This window comes from Centroberyx affinis, unplaced genomic scaffold (genome assembly GCF_046629955.1).
Source record: "Centroberyx affinis isolate AG114_WGS23_722 - 3 ecotype Tasmania unplaced genomic scaffold, CSIRO-AGI_Caff_v1 ptg006123l_1, whole genome shotgun sequence".
Classification (NCBI taxonomy): domain Eukaryota; kingdom Metazoa; phylum Chordata; class Actinopteri; order Beryciformes; family Berycidae; genus Centroberyx; species Centroberyx affinis.
The window spans coordinates 63,273-75,476 of NW_027283114.1; the positions used below are offsets into that span (position 1 = coordinate 63,273).

The following is a 12,204-nucleotide window of genomic DNA, read 5'->3' on the forward strand; positions in this document are numbered from 1 at the left end:
TATGGATTGAACAGATAAAGACCTATAGGCCATTTGTAACCCCTAATTTCAGGCTGCCAAAAATATTTAAACAATTTAGAATTCTATTCAATAAAGTTTTTTTTACATTCAGTGAGAAAGTCCTAATGTGCAATAACGTCTGGAAGTCTGCAACCTTTTTTTCTGTCTTATAGTCTTCCTTCCATTCTGCCTTTTTGAATGTAGCCTATATCGACGAAGACTCAGCAGCAACTACATTTGTTTGTAAATTTGTACAATATTCAGTATGGAGTAGGAGTACATGGTTGCCAACGGGGCTTCTGAATTATCAAACGAGTCTCAAGTCACCATGCTCCTGCAAGGCTTAGATAATGTAACACGTGAACTCTACTGGGAAATTAAAGGGTAGAAAAAAGTTCTTCAGTTATTGATTACTCTAAAGACGGTTGATAACTATGAATCGAGCTCACTTATCCACCCAACCGTGTGCTGTGCAATACTGGTCCGACAAAAGTAGTAGGCTAGTTACCCCATTAATGTCTACATCCCCTAAGACGTGGATTGAAAAATGTCTGGCACCCCCGACGTGCCTTGATAGCAATCACAGAAAAGTGAAAGAAAAAGAAAAAACCCCAAAACAAAACAATGAAAAGAAAACAGAAAGGCAACGTCCCTATTCATTGTCTATGTAGCGCCATCCTCTTTCAGCTCAAGCTTCTGGTTTGAACCATCGTGTGTGTGTGTGTGTGTGGGGGGGGTGTCTTTACTGTGCACTAATGCATTATCCATTAGTGCATAAATCAGAAAGAATAATGCGTCTTAATTACAAACCGTCAAACATATAGTTTATATTTATGTGGTGTGATTAATTTCTAGATTAGATAAATGACAAATTTCATAGTTCCCCTTTTAAGATCGGAATGGTTTATCCAGGAAGCATGTTTCACTGTTTGGGGAAATAAACAAACGGTTTGGCTTTTCTGACAGCGTGAACGAGTGATTATCTTTTGGGTCAGGTTATTAACTTCAGTGGTAAACACACTCAATATCGTCTCTTGAATATCCACCTTGTTTGTGTAGACGTTTCTATCTGCCATCAAAGCCTGCGGGACCACAATCTCGGTTTACCTGAACCGGAGGAGGACGTGGAGGCTTGGCAGATTTTTTTATTTTCTTGTCCACATTTCTTAAACTGCAGCACTTTCGCTCTGAAGAAACGATGTCTGACTTTATTCTGTTGCTCTTGATAGTAATTCTCATAGTGTGTTTGATTGTTACCTTGGTGGGATTCGTCCTGTACTCTGGGCTTCTGTCTGAAGTCGTCATAAAGACGGGGTCGCCTCCTGTCAGAAATGTTACCATTGCTTACAAGTTCAAAGAGGGATCGTACAAGGACTGCGGTGCACTCTACACAGAGAGCTGCAGCATTGGGCCAAAGCTGAGCTCCATCGGTGTCTTCTACGATGACCCCAAGCAGGTGAGAGCCCGGGCACCGACACCTCTCTGTCTGCCATGCGGTAATTACACAAGCACATTACAACACTGATTATGTAGTTACACTTGACCTCATGCCATAGGCCACCACACAAAGCCCAGAGTACTTTGTTTCCTGATAACACATTGGCGAGATGCGATATTTTTCATCTAAAAGGTCGACCCACAGTTTGTATTATAATCTCTGACACTTTGTATGATTTTGTAGGACTAGTATTTTTATGAATGAGCCTATGTAACGTTTTGTGATTCACTTGTGTAATGCCTTGTATTTCATTGTGTTTAACAACAGTCCCCTCTGACAAAACTCTCAGAAACATCCCATGGAAGCGTAATGTATAACTAGGTGTTATTCTGTGTTAGAATTAAGCTAATTCACCATGTATGGCTCAAGGGGTTAATTTACAGGCTTCCTTTTGTAGGAGCTGAGTCTGAATGATGAAACCAGTCAGCTGTTCAATGCCACGTTGCACTGATATTTTTTCCCCTCATCTGTGGCTCCAGGGTACACTGGCATTTGTCTGCATCTGACTCCAAGATGGTGACCAGAAGCGGGGCTATATGGGCAAACACATCCTCCTCATATGAGTCTAAAGAGAGCTGACAGTTGTCTGACAAGATGCTGTTTTTGGAATTGTATAAATGGGTATTAAATGACATTCAAGCAGGCCAATCATTAGTCACAATCCACATGCTAAAGCAAGAATCCAATTTTGCCATCCTACCACTGCAGAGCAAAATTTGGATAAATGGGTCATTCCTCAGCTGAGATCTGTGGTTGTCTCCCACTTTAGTTCCTCATTCCGCCAGTCATCACGAGAGTTGTGTTTAGTCAACAAGCTATGTCTGCACAACAGCTGCTTGTTAGATGTGAATGTTTACTGAGATCCCGGCCGATAAGGGTAGAATACAGCTTCCCAATAGACCAATGACAGTGGGGAAACTGTCATGTGGACAAACAAAAGGCTGAGTAGTTGAAGAGGTTGGCAGCATATAGATGATTGTTTTGTGAAATTTCAGATAGGAAGAATGTAACCTTGGTTTCTCATCTAGTTTATCTCATGCCATATACCTCTAACAGTTAGACTATTATGATATGAGGCGGTGGCCTCTGTTATTGTGTTGTGTCAGCTCTACTGACATTCGAGTGCTCAGTTTGTCATGGTAGAGTGAGTTAGGCCATCTGACAAACCATATGGCTAAATAGAGGCTTTTGGCACATCAGCTCAGACTGCTCTGTGTCCCAGTCTGTGTAGCTGAACAGGGGCATAGGCTATGATGTTGGACCTCCTAATGAGTATTGTAGATGATTAACTCCATCTGTCTTTTATGGCTTCTGTCTCTGACATAAGATTGTTGGGTGTCTGTCATACTGGGAGAACTTCCAAAGACAATTTGCAGCATTCAGCCTTGCCCTGCTAGTTAGCCTAATGCTAATTTAGTCATCCTATGTGGAATACAGACTCTGGTGCATTAGACGTGCTGTGTGTTTGTCTTTCTGCCACCCCCTGCTATTTTCCCTGTAGCGGTCTGTTCTTTTTTAAGCAAATGGTTTTAATGGAAATCCTGACTGTGAGTCATACCAATGGAAAGTTGTGGCACAAGGCCCATTGAAGAGCATATAAAACTTTTCTGCTGGTGTCGGGGTTCCAGGAGAGTCTGGCTCATAGAGTAAGGAGCCATTACAGGACGTCAAGTGGTGTCTGTAACCACCAGGCCTGATGATGACCTGATGACTCTGTCCTGGTGTCTTTCTCTGTTTTTATGTATGGACCTCTGCCCTCCCTGTAGAGATGATTAAGAATCACAGAGATCAATTAAATATAATATTGGCATTATTTATTACTGTTTTGTTCCAGTGTTTACAAACAACACACATGTAAACAATTTACACAGTTTCAAGATAGATGTAAAACCCATGTTAAGCTGTCTCATAGCCCGCTGTCAGTTCTTGTATTAAGAGAGCCCAGACAGTCAATTTGATAATTAAAATATCTCAACTCCTATTAACTAAACAAAACATAGATAATAGAGCACAGCTGGTGTTATACTCCATTTCAGACTGGATCTCTCACTTAAGCTGGAAGGGCAATGACGTCGTAGCCTTTTGCTGTTGTCCATTTTTGGTATGTGACATGAGAATTTGTTGACCTTGTGTTGAAGAGTTAGTTTACAAAGGCCAAACAGCCTAGGACCACTGATTACTCACTACCAACCACATGAGTAAACTGAAAATGTGAAAGACATTTGCATTCATGTGAAAGACACCATGTGGCTGAACTTTGGCTGTTGTGAAATTTCTAGTTCTTGCTTGTCTATTGTAATGTTTGTAATTACTTTTACATTTAGTGTGGCACAGCGCCAAACTCTGACAGTCTAATTTGAGATGAAGTATTCTGAATTCTAAGGTTGACTAATGAGGTTGACTGTCTGACTACTTTTGCATGCAGTGGACTTTACAACTTGCTGTGTTTAGACCTGACCTCACCGCTCCATGTGGCCTCTATATCTAGTGTAAGCAGCAACTAGCACTCTACACTAGGGCTGCAACTAACGATTATTTTCACTGTCGATTATTTTCTCGTTTAATCGATTAGTTGTTTGGTCTATAAAATGTCAGAAAATGGTGAAAAATGTCGATCAGTGTTTCCCAAAGCCCAAGATGAAAGATGACGTACACTGTTGTACATTTCTAAAGTACAGAAAGACATAGGCTACATAAATCAGTAATTAAGTCTATAGGAGAAATCACCGCACTCACCTTTGCTTTGTTTGGTGCGTAATAAAATGTGGAGAAAATGGTTCACACTCAAAGAAGAAATACGTTTTCCAAGACCTTTTACGTGCTCATTATATTTGTTTGTTTTTTATTTTTATTTTTATAAATGCAGAAGGGAAATAATGCACAGACGTTTCGGCTAGTGCTTTCTTCAGTGTGCAGGCTCAATCTTAGTAACCTCTTTTATACAGATAGGCCCAGCTGCATTCAATTAGAGCTGCTGGCCAATCTGTGAGAGGTAATCACTTGAGTAGATAGGTTGTCATAGACACAGAGCAGTCACAATGAGTAACAAACAGAATAAATACAGATAAAGAATTGATGAACGGTCCATGGATGGTCACAACAGAGGATATCAGGCAGGCCTGTTTATAAATCTGTGAGATCACTCAGACACAAATACATTCATGTTATGTGTATACACACACACATACACATACACACACACATCATAGAAATAATAAGACATGTTGGTACATTGGAATCTGCAAGCAGCATACATAAAATACATAAATCAATATACATAAAACATAAAATGTCCTCATTAAATCAATGAAAAGAATTTCTGAGCTGCATCTAAATTGGGTGCATTTGAGTATTTGTTCTCAGGATGTTGTTCGTTGGTCAGTGTAGTAAACATCTTAGGTCAGTGGTTTTTCTTCAGGAGCCAGAGTCCTGCTGAGCTTCATTCTACCGTCTAATCATGAGATACACCTGGGGCACCAGGGTGAATGCAGTTGACTAGCTGGTAGGATAGAAAACAAGCAGTACTCTCAGTCCTGAGGACCAGGACTGAAAACCTCTGTCTTGGTAGTCTACTACCTGCTACTTGTCTGCTTTATGTACATTGATAGCCACTAGATGGCAGAATTAGCATTGTAGTTGGAGTTTGTATGGGACCCAGCATCCACACATTGATATCCATACTGCATTTATTTTTACCATACCAGTAAGTAATGTGACACAGCCTAGTATAATTATAGGCTATAAAGTCAAAATGAGTTTCACTGTATTTTTATGAAATACTAGGATTCCAAACCTGCACAGGTACACCAGTGGTTTTCAGTCCTGGTCCTAGGGACCGAGAATAATGCTGGTGTTCTTTTCTACCATGTAGCTGGGTACAGTTAATTGCATTCACCTTGCATCCCAGGTGTAAATCAGCCCCTGATTAGACAGCTAGAATGAAAACCAGCAGGGCTCTGGGTCCTGAGGTCTAGGAGTGAAACCACTGCACTACACCACCTTTAAACTGATCAAAGTAATCATAGGATGTGTTAAGTAGGCTTCAATTATAGTTGCCTATATCTATATTTGGTAAGTCAGACAACTCTACCCTTTGGCAGGTGTGGACTATGTCTGTTTGATTTCATTGGTCTGCAGTGATAAGGGAGGTGTTTGACATCCTCACCTCCCTCCGCCAGGGAATTAGAGGCAGCACCCAACTAGCCAATTAGCACTAGACCAAGTTGCTCCTCTTGATGCCGCCTTTGTGTGCGTGCACACACACGCGCGTGCACACACACGGACGCATGTGTTTGTATTTGCATGTAGCGTGCACAAATCTTTCTCTTTCTATGAGCTGTTTTAATTAATGTAATGCTATGATCTTATTACCACATAGTCCTGAGGACTTGAACAGTTTAGCAGTGTAGCTCATAAGGGTCAGTCATTTTAGAAGAATAGAGGCAGCCAGTTGGACAATGGAAACAAACCCAGATCATAGGAGGTTACTCTTTAGGCTGATCTGGCTGTTTAAAGTAGAGGTCTAAGGCTCAGGGCTAGTGGGACTTTATCTTCAGACATCTCAGTGACACAAGTAATTAACTTTTGATCACGCACAGAGATTAAATCAATTAATTTATTGGTTTTATGATATTCTTTGTGCTGTAGAATGTCAAGGAGAAAATACTCCATGGTCTGTCTGTCTATGTGTCAGCTCAACAGGACAACCCATCAAATCCTCATGTAGAGTGGCCAGGAGTAAGTGATCAGACTGTGACCATTCATGAGGGCTAAAACAATAAAACCATCTGAGAGTAAGGGGGTTGAGATGAATGTCAATTCACTGGCCAGGTGGAATTAGTAGGCAGTGCAAATTCATGGCTAGACTTTAACCATTATGCTCCATAGAGTCTGCGGAGGATATCTGATCAAAGGCTGTCCAAACCAGGTAGAACTGCAAACGTAGCTACTTCTGACACTGAAAACATGTTTTATAGAGGCTAAACTAGAGCTGCTGTGTGTGGTTCATCCTCTCATCCACTGAATTCCCAGTTTGTTTTAGCTTCGGAAGCAAACCCACTCATGGCTTCCCATGACAAACAGGAGAAAATTAAATGTCATGTGTAGACGTGTATGGGAGTGGCAGTGAGAGATGAGGCGAGGTGTGAAACTGCCTTGGAAGAGGAGTATAAATTGGTAGGAGTCTGACTCACCTTGAGAGCCTCACAGTGCTCCAATTCATCAATCGGAATTTCAGATCAGAGCGCCTAGCATCACTGCACTCCCAGTCAAATTTATTAGCATTTTACTGCCGCTTGTCTGTCTGTCGACGGCAACAACATGAAAGGGGGGCTTCTGGCAAGGAGTTGCCTCTTTTAAAGGGGATGTAAAATGAGAAATGAATACGCTGATACTGTAAAGTCTGGTCCCACAGGTCTTCAAGTCAATATTATGCAAGACTGTGGACACACTGGTTTTCCATATAGTAAAGCAGCCCATTAGTTACAGTCTCTACAGTGAATGAGATACTGCAAAACAAGAGGAGCAGGCAATAACACACAGACAGAATCTATTAAATAGAGAATGTTAACTGCTCTTTTTTCCCTGGGACATAATCGCTGTTAATCGCTGTCACATGAGCATATTTATATGATGCCTGTGTGGAATAATATTTGGAATAGTTGTTGATCAGTTTTCACAAACTGTGTAGGCAGTAGGTATAACTAAATACTAGCTAGCATGCTACTATTAGTCAGTGAAACAAGGTGGTGAAGAATGTCTTCAAATCTAATGCTCCATCAATCCTGTGACATGTATCATTTCCTCACCCTGTAATATGATGTGTAGGAATTAGGGATGGGACAATATGCTAATCTCGATACGATTTGATACAACCACAATACGATGTAATAAATAAACGTTCTATGACAACAAAGTGTGACTGTGCAGAATTATGTTTATTTCTGAGCCACAAATCTTTTTAGAAATGGCACTTAATTGGTAGAATGTAAACAACAATTTAAAAATGCCATTACAAAGTGCAAATAATATAATTTTGATGGAGAGCTTGTGACATTATGATGGTCAAGCCGTCTCATTTGTGATTACTACAGCAGGATAATATAGCGATTCATTTTTCTGCCCCACGATACGTATTGTCACTTTTTTGTTTTTCGATATATTGAAATTCTATATATATTGTCCCATCCCTAGTAGGAATGCTATTGGATTGCGTAGCCTAATACTTAAGAGCAACTTCAACTTCAGGGAGCAAGAAGGTGGACAAAGAGAGATGAAGATTTGTAGTGAGGGAGAATTTCATTCATATCTCCTATTAGGGAAGATTATCTCATCTCATCTCCCCGCTCTGTGACTTCTGGCTGGAGGAGTGCCGTGCTGTGTCCAGCTGGCCATGGAGCGGTGAACCAGCTCCACAACTGTGGTGAAGGAAAACAGTGTCCTGCCTCCAGCCTCCAGCAGGCTGCTCACCCTCGCCAGTAATTATACATGCCAGAACTCCCAGGATGCCATGTGTAATTACTAGCTGAGTCTGAGCACAGCCTAAAGGGATAGAGCTGCGCTAAGAGAGAGAGAGAGAGAGGGAAAGAGATTTGAACTGGCTCCTGACTCAAGAGGCCATTGGGGCCCATGCCTCATCAGTGCAGTGGAGGAAGAGTCTGGTTTGGATGCTCGGGTGTGTCCCTTCCAAATGAAGACGCATAGAAGTTTTGAAATGGGTTGTTTGAATGAGTCATGAATAAGGATTTTTATTTTCAGTATTTTTATTTTATTTTCAGTAGTTACTACCCATGACATGTCCAAGTGGCTTGATATTCACATAAACATTCACTTAATTAGTCCACTAAAGCAGCGAGGTGCGACAGCTGTGACAGTGTGCTGGTAGATTTTGTCTTCAATCAATAAAATGACCCTCACAGTTTCCTTAGTTATTCATCTGTTTTGCTTTCGCTGTATTTGTTTGGGTAGGTATACTTGCTTCACTGCAAAATTGCTGGTCCATTAATTCAGCCTGGAACAGCCCATCACAACATACCTGTGGTCCCAGTGCTGTGCAGCCCTATTAGTTTCAGTTTCCTTCCTGGTGGCTTTCTCTCTGCTGCATAGTCCGCCTACAGGGGGCTAATGGCTTCCAATCAGCTGAGACAGGTTATCGCTCATTTTTGTGCCATTGCTCTGGAATACTGAGGCAAAAGACAGCTCTTGTTGACAAATTGCTCATCCCATAGTCCTCTCCTCTTCTGCCTCTCTAACGTCAGGTTCTTTGCTTCTCCATGGAAGTGCTCTAAACACCATCTGTCTGTGCTCCAGGTATAGGGAGAAAGTAAACAATACTGTGGACCATCAGATGCTATGCTTATTGTGGATCACTGAACAGAAAGAGAGCTCTCCAACAAAGGCATTGATGTGTATAGTTTGTGTAATACAGTTATCCAATGCAATTGGACTATAGATGAGGTATGAGTTTGGGCTTATTTTCTCCTCTCCATAGTCTTGGTGTGTTCTTTATGGGTGCTGCTTCTCCTGCTTCGCCGCAGACATTGATGTAAAGATGGCATAGAGGTCCACAGAGGCTCCAAATTCACAAATTTATTGACTGCAGTGCAGTGAAGGGTTCTTTCACAATCACAGCCTCTCAACTCCATCATAGTAAAACAGTCAACCCACTTTCTGTCAACACACATAACAGTGATGTCTGGCATCGGGCATGCCTTACTTTTAAACAAGAAGCTACGCATGCAGGCAAACAAGTAATATTTTGTTCTCTCCCTTAAATGTATTCAGATTTCTAGGACTTGTTTCTGTGAGACTCTTTTTAGTTGTTTAACTGCATACTGTAAGCTAACCTATAAAAAATAAACTAAGAGAATATTGTTTGTAAATTACAGGATATTTGTATATTTTAGAAAGAGGACAGGTAGAGGTTTCCCCCCTGCAGTGACTACAGGTGGGAGTGGTGAACAAGACAAAGGGCCGCGCCATGTGTGTCCTCCTTGTATTCTGCCTTATCAGTGCTATACTAGTTTCATATGGTGTTCAGCTTAAGAGAGAGCTCATGTTGTGCTCTTGCTATGGTAAATGGTCCACTCTGCTAATTGAGCTTCATATTTTGTTGATTGGATGCTTGGCTGTTGAATTTTAATGAGTGTGGTGGTGATCCTTGGTCAGGCAGACTATGGCACGCTTATTATGAACTGTTCTTTATTGTAAGGCTTCAGGAAGGCAGCGCATTGCCTGATCTCCTAACAACGCTGATATGGAAAACAAGTGTTTACCCCTGTCCTCCCTAAACTGCTGATGCATCAGCAATGACCAATTGTAAACTGGACCAATACTGAAAACAATGCATTCCCAGCAGTAATAGCTAGGAGGGAGGAGATGCAATGCCAGGAGCAGGAAAGATGAAGGGAGTAAATCCTCGTTATGTGTCTGCTAATAAAGAATTACCTCTGTCAGCCCTACCTTTTTATTGTTGGAGAGCCCTCATCCATCAAAAAAGGCCCTTGTACCTCCAAGCAAAGAATTGCTTTTGAAATTACTTTTCCTCCCAACAGGTCCCTTGAGACCTGGCTTAGGGGAATCAGGCGGAGATGGGAATGGCACCATTTGTGAGGGAGGCCATCTTGGAGTCCCGTGGGCCACAACTCTACCAAAGTTGGCGTTGTTGGGATATAATGAGCCTGCTTAGCAGGTTCAGAAAGTGCATCTATAAAAGAAAATGACAATTTGTGTAAATCTTACAGATAGCTTGGCTGTAGATCCAGTGGAGTTTCCAGTGCTGTGAACTGAATTGGTTTTCTGCAGCTTGGTAGGGCAACTCAACATGTCACTGTCCAATTACTGAGTCAAGAGCTCCACAGTCTTCCCATTATCCGACGCTCCAGTTCTCACTTGGGCCAATCAAAAGCCACAGTCGACTTTCCTCAGCTGCCTGTGTGAATGGTTGGAAAGCCCATTTTGTCTTTCAAAACACGGCAGCAGCTGACTTTTAGAGCACAGCTGCCTAGCTTGGACAGCATCTGAGAATTTCTACCTTTTGTGGTGTTAGAATTTCAGACATAAACAAAACAAGTTTAGAGGGGAAGACAGAGTCAAGTACATGGAGCCGTGTTCTTCTCTCTCCTAATTGCTTGTAGTCTCCGGGGTGTGCTATCTGTAGCGGTGGAGGGAAGCAGAGATGAGATGCAGCCGGAGCTGCTGTTTGTGCTTTCCACTGTGTGGGATGTGAGTGATAGCTGGAGCTCTGAATGATATCGTTGGTGAACTGCTGGTTTGGCTAACACACTGTAGCCTGAGCATGGAGAGCATGAGAGATAGCGAGATGGTAAGATAGAGAAGCAAGACAATGGGAGGACAGTTGTCATCCCCTCTCTGTTTGAGTGGATATTGCCGTGTCTTATCATAGACCACCAGTGTTGACAAGGACGAGCTATGTACAGAAGGCTTGTTGACAGCCCATGCATTTGACGCTTTCATGTAGGAAGGAGGGCGGTGCTGAACTCCCCCTGCACATACATCCATTTAGAGAAAAATTTACCATATAGAATACAACTCAATTGTTAAAATATACAGTGCAAAAATACCCTCAAATTTAGTTTTAAACAATAAACAAAGGTTTTAAGCTAATTAATAATTTCAAGTATTGCACATTGATTTTTACTTTCATATCAATAATCATTTTGTCAAAATATTATAGCCTATATACATATAATCACCTTTTCCAAATGTTGATCATCCCATATAGGTTTCTTTGCATATACAGTATGACAACAGTAAGGCTTTAAAACCTACATGTGGACACTCCACATTGTTTGCTTGACATGGCTGTAAGCTGCTCCATCCGTGCCAGGCAGCACAGCTATTGTGTCTGTCTTTGTATGCACTGACTCATTGCTTCGGTGTAAGCAGTAGATCTAGTATATCTAATGCAGTCTTGAAAGAATAATTCCCTGTCAAAGGATGTAATATGTGTTGCCTGACTCATTGTTGAGTGTTCTTCAGTGGCAAGGGTGTCTGTCAGGTGACTGTAAAGATAATCTGCTCGTGCTGAACAGACACTGTCGCTCATTATTATTACCCACATGATGTAGACATTAAGAGGCACTGGGGGGTTATGGGTGATGTGATCAAATGGATTTATCACAGCCAGGTAGTTCCACCAGCAGCCAACAATGCTGAATTATGGCACAAAAGCTGTGAACAAAGTGGAACAGTACAGTATAGTAACAGTACAGTACAGTCAGAAAATAGCCCTGTGAGTGAGAAGGGAGATAGAGAAGAAGAGAAATGAAGTTGAGATGTGATAATTATGCGAGGATGCCAGGGACATGATGATGAGTGCTGCTGGCTCCCATCTGTGCCCCCTTATAGTGCCAGCCCTCCACAGACGGCCACTGTCACATAGCAGAAAGGTCTTAACAGCAGTTCCCACCCTCCATCGGTCTCTCTGAAAGTGCACAGACACACCGGAGCCTCTTCTGAGTGACAAGTCGCTCGCTGATATTGGCTCTATCTCTCTCCCATTCACACCTCCATGTAGACATGTGGGCACATTAAGGGACATTAGGGTAGCTGGGTGGCCTCGTGGTTAAGGTGACCAAGCCCCCATGTCAGCATGCCTCTGCCCTGCTGAAGGGTCATTGGGCAAGACACTGAACCCCTGCCAGTTCCAGGGTTGCTGTTCTGCAGCTGAACCTGTGCTCTGACTT

At 42.0% G+C, this 12,204-nt stretch overlaps 1 protein-coding gene across 1 annotated transcript in view; it reads left to right on the forward strand.

The window, feature by feature from the left end:
* Positions 1-938: 938 nt before the first annotated feature.
* Positions 939-12,204, forward strand: part of tex264a (testis expressed 264, ER-phagy receptor a) — a gene marked incomplete at its 3' end in the record, with an annotated part of 53,508 nt that continues 42,242 nt past the window's right edge. Inside the window, exon 1 of the mRNA XM_071512147.1 lies at positions 939-1,456. Coding sequence (XP_071368248.1) covers positions 1,199-1,456 — 258 coding nt within the window. The remainder of the gene's footprint in view (positions 1,457-12,204) is intronic.